The 17,578-nt window shown below is 42.6% G+C and overlaps 1 protein-coding gene across 1 annotated transcript; it reads right to left on the reverse strand.

Annotated features, from left to right (window-relative positions):
- Positions 1–9,232: 9,232 nt before the first annotated feature.
- Positions 9,233–16,066, reverse strand: LOC120991041 (izumo sperm-egg fusion protein 1-like). The gene is made up of 12 exons (XM_040419933.1): positions 15,922–16,066; positions 15,761–15,835; positions 15,549–15,632; positions 15,255–15,275; positions 14,849–14,863; positions 14,672–14,755; positions 14,424–14,471; positions 14,026–14,100; positions 13,754–13,854; positions 13,301–13,442; positions 11,122–11,299; positions 9,233–9,293 (listed from the first exon to the last, which is right to left on the reverse strand). Exons 1-12 carry the CDS (start codon positions 16,064–16,066, stop codon positions 9,233–9,235), a joined length of 1,029 nt encoding a protein of 342 aa, XP_040275867.1.
- Positions 16,067–17,578: the final 1,512 nt, after the last annotated feature.

Genomic DNA, 17,578 nt, shown 5'->3' on the forward strand with positions numbered 1-17,578 from the left:
AGATGTTGGCTCCTTATTTAGTTTCCCGACGCACCAGACGCTGGTATAAGAAGGTGTCTGTATATTTGATTCAATTGGCTGCCTATAATAGTTTTGTTCTCTACAGTAAGGCTGGGAGAACAGGATCCTTCCTCAAATTTCAGGAAGAGATCATCGAGAACCTCCTGTATCCAGGAGGTTCCATGGCCCCAACCACCAGTGTAGTGAGCCGTCTACACGAGCGACATTTCCCCAATGTCGTTGCTGGTACCTCAACCCAACCGTCACCCCGAAAAAGATGTCGTGTCTGTAGCAGGAGTGGAATAAGGCGTGACACCCGCTATTTCTGTCCTGACTGCCCTGACCAGGGTATGCTTTGGGGAGTGTTTCCAGAAGTACCACACACAGGTACACTTAGCATAGGGATTGCATCTCACAGGACAGGCACACAGGGCTATTAGGGCCCTTTCACTCACAGCTGCTGCAAACCTCTCCTTTTACCTGGGACAAAGTGCATAATGTACTTCGCCACATCTTTGGGCGATTTGCGCTTTGAACATTGTCACATGGGGAAGGAGAGGTTTGCCCTATAAAGGTAAAAAAAAAAAAAACACCGGTAAGCAAAAAAGTTAACGTTCTGTTCAAAAAGTTAAATAAAGTTTATATGTTCCGTTCAAATGTTATTATAAAGTTAATAAATTTATTGCGTTGCGGCCTGTTTTTTTCTTTTTTGTTTTGTTTTTTTTACCTTCCAGGTGGACCAACCGATTGACTAGCTGCAGCACTGATGTGCATTCTGACAGAAGCATTGCGCTGCTGTCAGATTACACAAAAGTCGGTGTATGCGGCGCTGCAAGACGAGATTTCTCCTCTGCAGTAAAATATACGTTTGCCGAGGCATATGAGCTGAGGAGGTGGCGGTGTTCATATACTTTGGCAAACACTTTGTATATAAAAAAATAAAATAAAAATCCCGGCAATGATTTATTCATCCACATCGATTGATGTGAATGTAGAAATCGGGTTTGCCAGGGCATACGGGCTAAGTGGGTATGGATGTTGTGCGGAGCTCCTATGTCCAGGCAGACGCCTTTCCCCTACTTTTTTTTTTTTGGCAGAGATTTTTTCATCCACATTGATCGATGCGAATGAAGAAATCTGTGCCGTTCATTTTTTCTTTCAGCCCAGAGGCTGAACGGAAAAAAAATAATCTCATTACCCGTATGCTCAATATAAGGAGAATAGCAGAAACTCCTAATGCTGGCCATACATGTAATGATTGCGGAGACCCTCAAATGCCAGGGCAGTACAAACACCCCACAAATGACCTCATTTTGGAAAGAAGGCACCCCAAGGTATTCGCTGAGGGGCATATTGAGTCCATGAAAGATTTAAATTTTTGTCCCAAGTTAGCGGAAAGGGAGACTTTGTGAGAAAAAACAAAACAAAAAATCAATTTCTGCTAACTTGTGAACTCGCCATGCCCCTCATTGAATACCTTGGGGTGTCTTCATTCCAAAATGGGGTCACATGTGGGGTATTTATACTGCCCTGGCATTTTAGGGGCCCAAAAGCGTGAGAAGAAGTCTGGGATCCAAATGTCTAATAATGCCCTCCTAAAAGGAATTTGGGCTCCTTTGCGCATCTAGGCTGCAAAAAAGTGTCACACATGTGGTATCGCCGTACTCAGGAGAAGTTGGGGAATGTGTTTTGGGGTGTCATTTTACATATACCCATGCTGGGTGAGAGAAATATCTTGGTCAAATGCCAACTTTGTATAAAAAAAATGGGAAAAGTTGTCTTTTGCCGAGATATTTCTCTCACCCAGCATGGGTATATGTAAAAAAACACCCCAAAACACATTGCCCTACTTCTTCGGCGATACCAGATGTGTGACACTTTTTTGCAGCCTAGGTGGGTAAATGGGCCCACATTCTAAAGAGCACCTTTCGGATTTCACAGGGCATTTTTTACACATTTTGATTTCAAACTACTTCCCACACATTAGGGCCCCTAAAATGCCAGGGCAGTATAACCACCCCACAAGTGACCCCATTTTGGAAAGAAGACACCCCAAGGTATTTCGTGAGGGGCATGGCGAGTTCCTAGAATTTTTTATTTTTTGTCACAAGTTAGCGGAAAATTATAATTTTTTTTTTTTTTCTTACAAAGTCTCATATTCCACTAACTTTTGACAAAAAATAAAAACTTCCATGAACTCACTATGCCCATCAAGAAATACCTTGGGGTGTCTTCTTTCCAAAATGGGGTCACTTGTGGGGTAGTTATACTGCCCTGGCATTTTAGGGGCCCTAATGTGTGGGAAGTAGTTTGAAATCAAAATGTGTAAAAAATGCCCTGTGAAATCCGAAAGGTGCTCTTTGGAATGTGGGCCCATTTGCCCACCTAGGCTGCAAAAAAGTGTCACACATCTGGTATCGCCGTACTCAGGAGAAGTTGGGCAATGTGTTTTGGGGTGTCTTTTTACATATACCCATGCTTGGTGAGAGAAATATCTCGGCAAAAGACAACGTTTCCCATTTTTTTTATACAAAGTTGGCATTTGACCGAGATATTTCTCTCACCCAGCATGGGTGAGAGTGTCACATCTGTCACACATCTGGTATCGCCGTACTCAGGAGAAGTTAGGCAATGTGTTTTGGGGTGTCTTTTTACATATATGTAAAATGACACCCCAAAACACATTGCCCAACTTCCCCTGAGTACGGCGATACCAGATGTGTGACACTTTTTTGCAGCCTAGGTGGGCAAATGAGCCCACATTCCAAAGAGCACCTTTCGGATTTCACAGGGCATTTTGATTTCAAACTACTTCCCACACATTAGGGCCCCTAAAATGCCAGGGCAGTATAACTACCCCACAAATGATCCCATTTTGGAAAGAAGACACCCCAAGGTATTTTGTGATGGGCATAGTGAGTTCATGGAAGTTTTTATTTTTTGTCACAAGTTAGTGGAATATGAGACTTTGTAAGGAAAAAAAAAATCATCATTTTCCGCTAACTTGTGACAAAAAATAAAAAGTTCTATGAACTCACTTTGCCCATCAGCGAATACCTTAGGGTGTCTACTTTCCGAAATGGGGTCATTTGTGGGGTTTTTCTACTGTCTGGGCATTGTAGAACCTCAGGAAACATGACAGGTGCTCAGAAAGTCAGAGCTGCTTTAAAAAGCGGAAATTCACATTTTTGTACCATAGTTTGTAAACGCTATAACTTTTACCCAAACCATTTTTTTTTACCCAAACATTTTTTTTTAATCAAAAACATGTAGAACAATAAATTTAGAGGAAAATTTATATATGGATGTCATTTTTTTTGAAAAATTTTACAACTGAAAGTGAAAAATGTCATTTTTTTGCAAAAAAATCTGTAAAGTTTGAATAATAACAAAAAAAAGTAAAAATGTCAGCAGCAGTGAAATACCACCAAATGAAAGCTCTATTAGTGAGAAGAAAAGGAAGTAAAATTCATTTGGGTGGTAAGTTGCATGACCGAGCAATAAACGGTGAAAGTAGTGTAGTGCAGAAGTGTAAAAAGTGGCCTGGTCATTAAGGGTGTTTAAGCTAAGGGGGCTGAGGTGGTTAATGGCCAGCAACTCTCTCTATCTCCTACATCATAATTTCTTTCAGCTGCCGAGAGTTTCTTGGAGAAAAAAGCACACGGACGCCATTTGCTAGGGGATGGACCCTGCAAATTCCTTCCATTGAGACGCCCGGTTCCACTGGGCCACAATTTTCGGGTTAGTATACTGACCCCAGCAGATTCTCTATTGTACCTGGGTATCCAGATAGGGACCAAACTGGAACAATTTTTGAAACTGAATATACTCCCAATAATAGATAAAGTCAGGGAAAAAATTAGAACATGGCTAAAACTCCCTCTGTCACAAATCAACCGAATAGCGCTTATTAAAATGACATTATTACCAATGTTACTATATGTTTTCAACGCTAGTCCAATCACGATAGAAGACAAATTCTTCAACAAGTTAGAGACCCTCTTTAACGAACTGATATGGGGCCGCAAACGAGTAAGAATTAAGATTCAGTATCTGTATAAAGAAGAGGGTGGAATGTCCATCCCCTTTTTAAAAGGATATTACCTAGCTGCCCAACTGAGATGGTGTGTGAGGAATCGGAGGAATAAATGCATCTGCCTACTTTTCGGGGAGTATTGTAGACCATGGTCGGATCTTTTTCATATCCTAGAAACCGGTATTCTTAAGAAGAAAACAATAATAAACCCATTTTGTAGAATGCTTGGGTATATTTGGCAACAAATTAGAGACATGGCAGGCGTATCTGAAGCAGTTCAGTACACCCCATTGTGGGGGAACGCACACATACCACAAGTTATGCAATTAGGTCACGCTGAATATTGGGAAAAATATGGGATATATTTAATTGTACAAGTTTTTCAGCAAGGACTGATTAGGCCCTTAAATGAAATATTACCAGATACTACATTAGGATTTATGGATAAATTTCGATATGAACAATTACGTCACGCGATACATCACACCGAGAATAAGAATTATTTGAAGATAGTAAGGAACACTTTTTTAGATTTTTGTCAAGATATGACATTTAATACCTCCATATCACATATGTACGCTAAGTTAAAATATGAACACACAAAAACGATCACATTTAGGGGTGAGGCCAAATGGGAAAGAGATCTACATAAAGGGGAACCGATTAGGTGGAAGACTGTGTATAGAAATATTAAAAGATCGACCGTGTCACCCGCACATGCATGGATTCTTTTGAAAATCATACACCGCCTCTATTATACACCAGTATTACTGCATACCATTTATAAAGATAGGAAACAGAACTGCTATAAATGTAACAAAGACAGAGGAGATTATAAACATCTGTTGTGGGAATGTCCAGGGATAAATGAGTATTGGATAAAAATATTTCGGAAACTGCAGGACCACTCCCCTATGAAGTACCAGGCATGCATTGACTATGCCATCCTGGGTACATTCCCAGAGACGGTCGAAAATAAAACTGAGCAGATACTGTGGTTTCGGGGCATCGCACTAGCCAAAATAATAATTGTGAAACATTGGGGTACCATGAAACACCCCAGTTTTCAGGAATGGTTGGAGTGGATGAACAGGGTTAGGCAGTATGAATACATTCTAGCCCAAACAGCGGGGAAAAGGGCAGTCTGGCTGCGGATCTGGGGTAACTGGAAATAACGACAGCCGATGTAGATACGGCGGCTTTGCGGAGGAGAGGGGGGGTAACTGGCGACTGGAAACAATGATAAAGATGTAGACACGGCAGCCCCGCGGAAAGAAAAAGGGGAGGGTAGAGGGAGGGATAGGGGGGGGTGTATAAACAAAATGGAAACTCCGCACAGGATTAGATGAATGCACTAATGTATTCCTACTATATTGCTTTGTGATACGTAAATAGAAAGACTGTTATACACTACTTTTTTGGAAAATAAAAATATATTCAAAAAAAAAAAAAAGGTGTTTAAGCTAGGGGAGCTGAGGTGGTTAAATGCTTTCTTTTTGTCATTTATTGCCTTCTTTACAGTTCTATTTATCCACATTGGTTTCTTCTTGTTCCTTAACCTTTTATTCACATAAGGTATGTACCTCCCACAATTAGATTTTAGGATGCTTTTAAAAATATCCCATTTTGTGGCTGTATTTTTATTTTTGAGGACTTTGTCCCAGTTAGTTAGTCCTATGGCCTCACTTAGTTGGCTAAATTTAGCTTTTTTGAAGGTTGGTATTTTTGTCCCTCCCTGAAGAAACACTCTTTTGAATGATAATTGGAAGGTTATTACTTTATGGTCACTATTTCCTAGGTGTCCCCCAACCTGCACATCTGTTGTTTTGTCAGGTCTATTGGTTAATACTAAGTCCAGTATGGCCGTCCCTCTAGTCAGGTCCTGAACCAGTTGGGAAAGGTAATTGTCTTTCGTTATTGCCAAGAACCTGTTTCCTTTATGAGATGTACAGGTTTCAGTTTCCCAGTCTTTATCTGGGAAGTTGAAGTCCCCCATGATAGCGACCTCATTATGATTTGCCGCCTCGTCTCTTGTTTAGTAGTAGATTTTCTGTGGACTCTGGTATATTAGGTGGTTTATAATAAACTCCTATTAGTAATTTATTATTGTTTTTGCCTCCATGTATTTCTACCCACAGTGACTCCACATGTTCATGTCCCTCACTTATATCTTCTCGGACTGTGGGCTTTAGACAGGACTTTACATAAAGGCAGACCCCTCCCCCTCTCCGGTTTTGACGATCCTTTCTAAACAGACTGTAACCTTGTACATTAACCGCCCAGTCATAGCTATCATCCAGCCATGTCTCAGTTATTCCCACTATGTCATAGTCCTCCTTACACATCACTAATTCCAGTTCCCCAGTTTTATTAGTCAGGCTTCCGGCATTAGTATACATACATTTTAAAGGTTTATTTATATTTTTTACCCTACACCTTTCCTTCTGAACTGTTCTAGTCCCTCCATCTATTCCCCCCCCCCCAGTCCCATTACCTTGCCCCGGTCTCTATCTGCACTATCTTCCCCTCCTATAACGTAATTACCCTCCTTCCCCCCCCCAGTCCCTAGTTTAAACACTCCTCCAACCTTCTAGCCATCTTCTCCCCCAACACAGCCGCCCCTTCCCCATTGAGGTGCAGCCCATCCCTACGATAGTGCCTGTAGCCGAGAGAGAAATCAGCACAGTTCTCAGGAACCCAAACCCCTCCTTCCTATACCAGTTCTTGAGCCACTTGTTAACCTCCCTAATCTCCCGCTGCCTTTCTTGTGTGGCTCGTGGTACAGGCAGTATTTCGAAAAATACTAGCTTTGAGGTCCTTGTCCTAAGCTTTTGACCTAAATCCCTAAAACCTTTTTGAAGGACGCTCCACCTACCTCTAACTTTGTCATTGGTTCCAATATGTACCATGACCGCTGGATCTTCTTTATCCACTCCCAGTAATCTGTCAACCCGATCCACGATGTGTTGAATTCGAGCGCCAGGAAGACAGCACACCGTTAGACGATCCCGGTCTTTGTGACAGTTTGCCCTATCTGTACCCCTAATAATTGAGTCTCCCACTACCAGCACCTGTCTGGCCTGCCCTGCTCTCCTGGTCCCCTGCTTACTGGAGCTGACATTCCCCTGACTGGCAGAGGAAGTGTCCGGCTGCGGCAGTGCCGTCCCCGGACTGACATCCCCCTCATCTGCCAAACGTGCAAACTTGTTGGGGTGTGTCAGATCAGGGCTAGCCTCCCTGGCACTCTTCCCTCTACCCCGCTTTCTAACTGTTACCCAGCTAGCTACCTCACTTTCCTCAGCCTCCTCTCTACCACCCTCCCCCACATCTACCCCATAGAGTGCTTGCTCAGTGAGCAGCAAACTCTTTTCCAAATTGTCAACGCCTCTGAGTGTTGAAACTCGTCCGTTTAGATACTCGATGTGCGATTCCAAACGGGCAATTCTCTCACATTTTGAACAAATATATGCACCCTCAAACTGCTCTTCCAGGACTGCATACATTAGACAAGATGTGCACTGGACTGCACTGTCAATAATGGAACACATACTAAATGAGGATTACGCAAGAAAGAGAAAAATACAATGCAGTGCAGTGATAAGAAACTGACTAAGGCCTCATGCACACAACCGTTGTGTGCATCCGCGTCCGTGGTTCCGTTTTCCGTTTTTTTTCGCGGCTCCATTGACTTTCAATGAGTCCGTGGAAAAATCGGAAAATGCACCGTTTGGCAGCCGCATCCGTGACCCGTGTTTCCTGGCCGTGAAAAAAATATGACCTGTCCTATTTTTTTCACGGTCAACGGTTCGCGGACCCATTCAAGTCAATGGGTCCGTGAAAAATCACGGATGCACACAAGATTGTCATCCGCGTCCGTGATCCGTGTCCGTGATCCGTGTCCGTTTTTCCTATCATTTTCAATGCAAACTTGACTTAGTTTTTTTTTTCACTTTTCATGTCCGTGGATCCTCCAAAAATCAAGGAAGACCCACGGACGAAAAAACGGTCACGGATCACGGACCTACGGACCCCGTTTTTGCGGACCTTAAAAAAAAACGGTTGTGTGCATGAGGCCTTACTGTAGTCCCCTTCTATTGTCCCTGAATCTCAAGTCACGTCATCTAAAGGCACACACTTAATACAAACACATACTTAAAAATCAAACACACGAACTCTCACAAACTCGCGTTGTTTGGCTGCTTGTATAAATGCAGATCTCAAACCAGTCTGCTTTTTTCCCCTCTGGATTCCTCTGGAATAGTTAGACAGAAGGTGGGGGGGGGAGCCCCACCTTTTTCCTCCAGCAAATGTCACACCCTAGGCCCTTTAATCTGAGAGGGTCCAAAAGGTCCACATGTCCCATATGAGTAGACCAGTGCTGTACACCACACATGATAGTTCAAGGCCCTGTTAAGTATTTTACATTGGAGCCCAGGACCTTGAAGTTAGTCATCTAAATTTAGGGCTCATGCACATGAGCATATGTATTTTGTGATCTTCAAAACACGGTTGAGCAAAAAAAACGGATGACACCCTGTGTGACATCCGTCTTACATCCGTATTTTTGTGAATCCATTGTAACAATGCCTGTCCTTGTGGAATGGACTTGCGGACATTCATATGCTGAATGCACAGTCATTTCTTCTTTTCTTTGCGGGCTATTGAAATGAATGGTTCTGAATAAGGGCCACAGAAAAAAAAATACTGAGCCGAAACGGACAAAAAAATACGTTCATGTCCATGATCCCTTAGAGAGGTTTTCTAATAAAGACATGTTTCCGCTCAGTCAAACCATAAGTTATATGACTATAGATCTTGAAACTGGCGCTGGTGACAAGAATAACAAGAAGAGACTCCATCCTCCTGGTCATTCTCCGATATAGTCTCTGTAGTTCTTATATGATATATAGGCAGGTAAGGAATGGGAAATGAAATGCTGCAGTCAAGATTTTTTGTATATTTTTATTTTAATTTTTTAGGGAAAAAGGGGTGGGAAGGGAAGATAATTTTTTTTTTTTTGGGAAACATTTTTTATTTTTTATTTTTTTATGGAGGGGGATTAGGGAGAGAAAAGGAAGGGAGAAATGGGGGAAGGGAATTTTTTTTTTTTTTTTTTTTTGGGGGGAAGGGTTAAAATTTTCAGGTTTTTTTTTTTCCTGGCGGGTGGCAGTCAGGATGGTGCTTGACGGTTCGCCTTCACACTGGCTCTTTTTCCAGAGGCTCTCTAGATTTCATTTTCCTCCAGAACATGCAGATGCTGAAAAAAGAAAATCTATCAGTTATTTGATATTTGCTACTTAGGCTACTTTCACACCTGCGCTAGGTGCGGATCCGTCTGGTATCTGCACAGACGGATCCGCACCTATAAATGCAAACGATGGTATCCGTTCAGTGCGGATCCGTCTGCATAACAGCTTTTTCAGATCTGAGTGAAAACTCAGATCCGACAGTATATTCTGACACAGAGGCGTTCCCATGGTGATGGGGACGCTTCAAGTTAGAATATACTAAGAACTGTGTACATAACTGCCCCCTGCTGCCTGGCAGCACCCGATGTCTTACAGGGGGGCTGTGAGCTGCACAATTAACCCCTCAGGTGCCGATCGGGTGCTGCCAGGCAGCAGGGGCCAGACCCCCCTCCTTCCCCAGTATTAAAAGCATTGGTGGCCAGTGCGGCCCCCCCCTCCCTCCCTCCCCAGTATTAAAAGCATTGGTGGCCAGTGCCCGCACAGACCTGTCACTTACCAGTAGGAGGAGCGCCGGCCGGCCACAGACAGCGCATGTAAGTATAAGCTAAGTAACCATGGCAGCCACGACTGCAGTAGCGTCCTGGCTGCCATGGTAACCGATCGGAGCCCCAGCGATTCAACTGGGACTCCGATCGGAAATGCCGCTCCGCTGCCACCAATGATGGGGGGGGAGGGGGGTTGTTAGCCTGTGGCCACTGCCACCAATGCTTTTAATACTGGGGAGGGGGGGCTGCACTGGCCACCAATGCTTTTAATGCTTTTAATACTGGGGAGGGCGAAGGGGGGGGGGCCGCACTGGGCACCAATGCTTTTTTTTACTGGGGAGGGAGGGAGGGGCCGCACTGGCCACCAATGCTTTTAATACTGGGGAGGGAGGGGGGTCTGGCCCCTGCTGCCTGGCAGCACCCGATCAGGGGGCTGAGATCCACACAAATAACCCCTCAGGTGTGGCACCTGAGGGGTTAATTGTGTGGATCACAGCCCAGTGTAAGAGATCGGGATCTGCCAGCAGGGGGTAGTTATGTACACAGTTCTTAGTATATTCTAACTTGAAGCGTCCCTATCACTATGGGAATGCCTCTGTGTTAGAATATACTGTCGGATCTGAGTTTTCACGATCTAACTCAAATCCGATGGTCTATTCTAACATAGAGGCATTCCCATGGTGATGGGGACGCTTCAAGTTAAAATATACCATCGGATTGGAGAAAACTCAGATCCGATGGTATATTAATAGGGACTCCTGACTTTACATTGAAAGTCAATGTAGGACGGATCCGTTTACAATTGCACCAATATTGTGTCAATGTAAACGGATCCGTACCTATTGACTTACATTGTAAGTCAGGACAGATCCGCTCGGCTCCGCACCGCCAGGCGGACACCAAAACGCTGCAAGCTGCGTTTTGGTGTCTACCTCCAGAACGGAATGGAGGCGGAACGGAGCCAAACTGATGCATTCTGAATGGATCCGCATCCATTCAAAATGCATTGGGGCTAAACTGATCCGTTTGGGGCCGCTTGTGAGAGCCTTTAAACGGATCTCACAGGCGGACCCTGAAACGCCAGTGTGAAAGTAGCCTTATATGTCAGCTCTGAGTGAAATGTGTGCACAGATCCTCCAATGTTTTTTCTTACATTAGCTGCTTATCAGTCCACTGACATTATAACATGTCTGGCCTTGTAATAAGCGCCAAATTTATCATTAGGCGTTCAGTATTGTGATAAATCTGGAGCATCTAGTGACTGCCTGGACTAAGTTTACACTGTGTAATGTGTAATATTTATCTAAAATAATACGCCTGTTCCACAGAGTATCTTATAGATGCTACCTACCATATGCCAGCGATCAGCATGATGGTGACGGAGCCGGCCACTGATATTGCTATGAGGGAAGCATTGTTGTTCTGTAGCTCCTCTAGAAGTGGCGGCTCAGGCGCTGTGATGTCAAGCACATCAGGAAGTGTAGGGCGAGGATGGTATTTTTTTGTCGCCTGTTCCGATTCGCTGATAACTAAATGAAGAAAACAATTACATTAATATTAAATTCCATGAAGAGAACGATAATGACATAGTAGTAGTGTATAGTAGTGTATATTATACATGAAAGAACATGAAATACAGTTGCAAGAAAAAGTATGTGAACCCTTTGGAATGATATGGATTTCTGCACAAATTGATCATAAAATGTGATCTGATCTTCATCTAAGTCACAACAATAGACAATCACAGTCTGCTTAAACTAATAACACACAAAGAATTTAATGTTACCATGTTTTTATTGAACACACCATGTAAACATTCACAGTGCAGGTGGAAAAAGTATGTGAACCCTTGGATTTAATAACTGGTTGAGCCTCCTTTGGCAGCAATAACTTCAACCAAACGTTTCCTGTAGTTGCAGATCAGACGTGCACAACGGTCAGGAGTAATTCTTGACCATTGCTCTTTACAGAACTGTTTCAGTCCAGCAATATTCTTGGGATGTCTGGTGTGAATCGCTTTCTTAAGGTCATGCCACAGCATCTCAATCGGGTTGAGGTCAGGACTCTGACTGGGCCACTCCAGAAGGCGTATTTTCTTCTGTTTAAGCCATTCTGTTGCTGATTTACTTCTATGCTTTGGGTCGTTGTCCTGTTGCAACACCCATCTTCTGTTGAGCTTCAGCTGGAAGACAGGTGGCCTTAAGTTCTCCTGCAAAATGTCTTGATAAACTTGGGAATTCATTTTTCCTTTGATGATAGCAATCCATCCAGGCCTTGACGCAGCAAAGCAGCCCCAAACCATGATGCCCCCACCACCATACTTCACAGTTGGGATGAGGTTTTGATGTTGGTGTGCTGTGCCTCTTTTTCTCCACACATAGTGTTGTGTGTTTCTTCCAAACAACTCAACTTTGGTTTTATCTGTCCACAGAATATTTTGCCAGTACTGCTGTGGAACATCCAGGTGCTCTTGTGCAAATTGTAAACGTGCAGCAATGTTTTTCTTGGACAGCAGTGGCTTCCTCTGTGGTATCCTCCCATGAAATCCATTCTTGTTTAGTATTTTACGTATCGTAGATTCGCTAACAGGGATGTTAACATATGCCAGAGACTTTTGTAAGTCTTTAGCTGACACTCTAGGATTCTTCTTCACCTCATTGAGCAGTCTGCGCTGTGCACTTGCAGTCATTTTTACAGGACGGCCACTCCTAGGGAGAGTAGCAGCAGCGCTGAACTTTCTTCATTTATAGACAATTTGTCTTACCGTGGACTGATGAACATTAAGGCTTTTGGAGATACTTTTATAACCCTTTCCAGCTTTATGTAAGTCAACAATTCTTAATCGTAGGTCTTCTGAGAGCTCTTTTGTGCGAGGCATCATTCACATCAGACAATGCTTCTTGTGAAAAGCAAACCCAGAACTGGTGTTTGTTTTTTATAGGGCAGGGCAGCTGTAACCAACACCTCCAATCTCATCTCATTGATTGGACTCCAGTTGGCTGACACCTCACTCCAATTAGCTCTTGGAGATGTCATTAGTCTAGGGGTTCACATACTTTTTCCACCTGCACTGGGAATGTTTACATGGTGTGTTCAATAAAAACATGGTAACATTAAAAAAAAATTGTGTGTTATTAGTTTAAGCAGACTGTGATTGTCTATTGTTGTGAATTAGATGAAGATCAGATCACATTTTATGATCAATTTGTGCAGAAATCCATATCATTCCAAAGGGTTCACATACTTTTTCTTGCATATGTATATGTCAGAATATCAGAATCGTCTGCATCATGGAGGCTCAGAAGCACTGTCAAAACCAAGAGTGGCTCCAAAATATGGAAATGGCTCAAATCTTTGCATTATAGTTTTTTCCTTACAAATACTAATGTAAAATAGCCCCACATTATAGGTGACAATTCAGATTTTCAGAACTAGATCATTTCTGACTAATTATCACCCACAAGTAGATATGAATCCCGCGTATCTAAGAAATACCACTCAGCATAGTGCCAGTAATAATATGTCGTTACCTGCCACGTTATAGTTGATCTTACTCACTGGCACCTCAGAGTCCAGGATGGTGGTACACGTGTACCGTCCGGAGTCCCCCATCTGTACGCCCTTGATCACTAGATAGGGCTCCCGGGTGATTTTGGGATTGTGTTCACGAGGCTATAGAAAAAATATGGAGAATTATTAGAGCCTCAGATATCACAACTATTTATAATATAATATTTGTAATTTATCATAGTCATATCATTAAGACAAAAATTTTGAAAATTGCTGATGATAATTTGCTGACATGACAGAAAGTCTGATTTTAGACCATATTGAGCAGCCTGGTGATGATATTGGGTGAAAGGACTTTCTGCTAAGTGGTTTTTGAGTAATGAAAGGAATACGTTTGGGAAGCGCTGCCTTAACATTATAATCGTATAACTCAAACTGAACAATCTCCCAATTTTACCCTGCATTGTACTTACCAGGGTGAACACGTTGTTATAGGTGTCCTCCAGCCTCGCGTACCATTCAAAAGTACAGTCCAGAATTAGTTCTTCATATTCTGGGATTTTTATATTTATCTCTAGAAAAACAGGAAAATGAAAGAAGATATTATAGAAGTAATTGTGTAGATATTCTGTCCTACATTTAGGGGTTGTCTCAATAACACGTCTCCTTCTATAAGACCTAATAGGAAATACGGCCATCATAGAGGAGACTGATAGTAACTGGTTATATTCTGCTATCTCCTCACCTCCACAGTTTACAGTCTCTGCCAGGTGAGACTTGTGATCTTTACATGGAGAGCAGGACCGTCCAGTTTTCAGATCTGAGAAAAGAAGAAAGAAATGAAATGTGAGCCGAGCATTAAAGACACTTATAATATTAGAATAAATATGATAATCATGTGCTGGTATCTATCACCCCTCTGTCACCTGCACATGGACAGGATACTGTACAGGCTGCCACAAATCACCCTTCTAGCCTGCTTATGGACTGAATCATATTAATGTAAATATCCTCCTGCTTTGGGAAGTCTGGTGTATACCAGTGACTGGTATATTTAGTGCATGGTGAGGATTTGGAGTCCTATATATTATATACTAATGTTCTATATGAATGTAGATATAAGAATAGAAACATCTACTTTACCGAAACATCTGTTGGAGGTGCACAGGCAGCTGCATCTCTCCAAGTAGTCTGTGAAAAGAGGAGACATCATATAATAGTCAGCGAGTGCTGTGTAAAGTGCCTATGTAGTGCTGCTCACCTCTGTATAATAGGCACAGTACCCACAGTTTACACATAGTTTACACACACTAGTGGGAAAGGTCCATTGACATGCATTATATAGTGTAATTCTAGTTCCTCTGGCCCATGATAGAAATCTAATACTGTACCTTGATTTTTTGGAGGGCCCCCGGCGCAGACAACCTTCTCCTCGGCGCAGGTCTGACAGTTGATGTAGGTTTGCACCATTAATCCTGGGGAAATGCACTTGTGTTATAACCGTCCAATCTTATAGATGATAATAATAATAATGACAAGAAGCTGAATCTGGTATAAAATGTACTTACCACAGCTGTCTGCACCTGAGGAATGGAGAAGAAAGAAGACATTACTGACCGTCCTCATTGTCAGACTCAGAAACCTCTAATCTCTGGGTCTCCTTATTACATGATGTCAGTGCCTCTATGTTCGTCACTTTGTTTTCTAGATTTCCATTGACAGAAATCTCTGAGCCGCCCCAGAACGGTCCGGGCCTCTATAGAACGCAGCAGCTCCTAGTGCAAACATTCCTGGCAGCCAATCAGGTGCTGGCTTTCATATGTCCAGTACAGGGTAGGAGATAACAGCAGTGATCTGATTGGTGGCTGTGGGGATCTCTAGTTTGGGTCTACATTACTATTACTATATGAGGCCTATGTGTGTAATACATTTATATGTCATATTATAGCAGGTGTTATATCTAGAAGAACTCACCTTGTTTATTTGGACACCTCCCTAAAAGTGAGAAATGAAGAAAAGCAGAATTACTAATAGAGAACAATAGAGAACAGAAATCCCCTGTATATGAGGGCTCTATCTATAACCCTGCAATAATACAAAAGAAAACTGCACGCATAGCAATTCCCAGTATAGAACATTTTATTACAATCGCTCCCTCCTGTCACTAGGCTGTAGGGAAAGGAAAACAAGTTGAAAACATCCTCTCTGACAACCTACCAGACACGTAGAAGATAAGTACAATGGTAGACAGAAGAAGATTCCACTTACGTTGGTTTGAGTCCTGGACGATAACCTTGAGCTTTTCTTTGAGTCGCTGGAAATGGAGTCCAATGATGTGAAGAAGCTGGATCTCTAAGATATATAAAGAGGAGAAGAATGAGAGTCCGATCCCCTCATCTATCAGTCTGAGCCCCCAACACACTAATTCCTATTAATAAGAGAAGTAGAATTTCCACCTACGTATAAAATATTGTACTTACCCTTAAAATCTATATCCTGGATGACGTCCACAGATTTTTTATATTCAGACGCAATTTCAGATATAGCATATTTATCTGGAAGGAAAATAATGGTACAATAATTATCTATCTATCTATCTATAGATTATATGAAATGGAGATAATAGTAATAATATAAGTACCCAGTATGCCGACTTCATCCTCAAGGTAGTTCAGGACTTTTTTCTCGGTGACTTTGGCAAACCGCTTGATGTTGACATAGGCTTCTATTGAGTCAATGTCATCGACTTGGCTTTTGATAAAGGTGTTGAATTCTTCCATAGCCATTTTCCCTCTGGAGTCGCATGGTATGCAACAGAGAGACTGTCCGATGAAGACAGATGTTACGAGCAGTAGAAGCCACATGGTCTGGATAGAACCAGACATCTTTAGTAAAATCGCTTCCTGTAGCAAATAATCACTAAGGACGCAAGAGAGCAGAACTATGTCCCACTGAGAAGACAACAGCACTGCACAGGTTATAGCATCAGGCGCCGGTTAAGAGACAATGTCTTTATGACATCATCAGAATATGCAAATGAGGCTCTGAAACAAGCAATTGGATTGGTGGAAAATGTGATTATGACATCACCAGAATATGCAAATGAGGTTCTGGAACACATAAGCTATTGCATTGGTGGAAAATGTAATTATGACATCATCATATGCAAACGATTCCCTGGAATATGAGTTGTTAGAAGGAGTAAATAAGTATGTTCACAAAAATTATTATTTTTTAAATATCACTAATAATACATATAATGACATTCTTTACAGAATATACATATCAAACATGGTTCCCCGAATGATGTACCCAAGGGCATAGAGGGGGAAGGGCGGGCGCAAGTGGGTGCATATGCCCCAGGTGCCGAGGCTGGAGGAGGCACCTGAGCGGGTACAGTCTACTGAACATGTCTCGCATGACATCACAACAAAGAGGTTTCAGATAGTGGGAGCGGAGCACCGGAGCTGCCTGCTGCAGTGAGTCAGTCTATACGGGATCTGCGCCTCTACCTCTTCTCCTCTCCACTCACTAAAATCACATCTATGGACAGAAACTGCTCTACAGGACAGGAGGTACCAGTCTGCGGCTGCCCCAATGAATGGTTTATGGCTCCAAGACTATGAAGCCTGCCCAGGCTGCCCTGAGACAGTATTCACACTGCTACCAGCTGTGGGCCTCCTATTCCCGTTCTGTGTTCCTCAGGCACTGGCACCTTGCCCCTCTAATCCCAGTGTTATCTGCGGTGTAACAGGACTGCAGGTAACAATTACATTATTTGTGCAGAGAATGACTGGTTTTACATAGGACTGCAGGTCATGATACTATATTATCTACAGTCTGCTCATAAAGCTACATGATTGACAAATATGATATGTCATGTTGCTTCATGAACAGAGTGCAGATAATGTAGTATCATGTACCTGCAGTCCTATGTAAAGGCACAGATGATACAGTGATCATTCTCCTTACAGAGCCATTGCAGTCTATGGGATATTCACATGCCTTTTTTTCTTAGAAACAATTTATTTCCAGGGCCGTTTTAAGTTCCCCTTTCCTCATCTACTCATCCCAGCAGGTGTGATGATGTCAATGCACTGTGCCAGCTGAAGAGATCAGGATGTGGTCTGTTCACTGGGACTAGGTGAGTATTACCAATTTATTTTATTTTATTTGTTTTATTTACAACACTGGGGGCCTTCACTTATATTAGGGGGAGTACTACTGTGTGGGGGCATTAAGGGGGAGCACTACTGTGTAGATGGAGTAAGTGAGCATTACTACTGTTTAGGGACACT

This window comes from Bufo bufo, chromosome 2 (genome assembly GCF_905171765.1).
Source record: "Bufo bufo chromosome 2, aBufBuf1.1, whole genome shotgun sequence".
Lineage (NCBI taxonomy): Eukaryota > Metazoa > Chordata > Amphibia > Anura > Bufonidae > Bufo > Bufo bufo.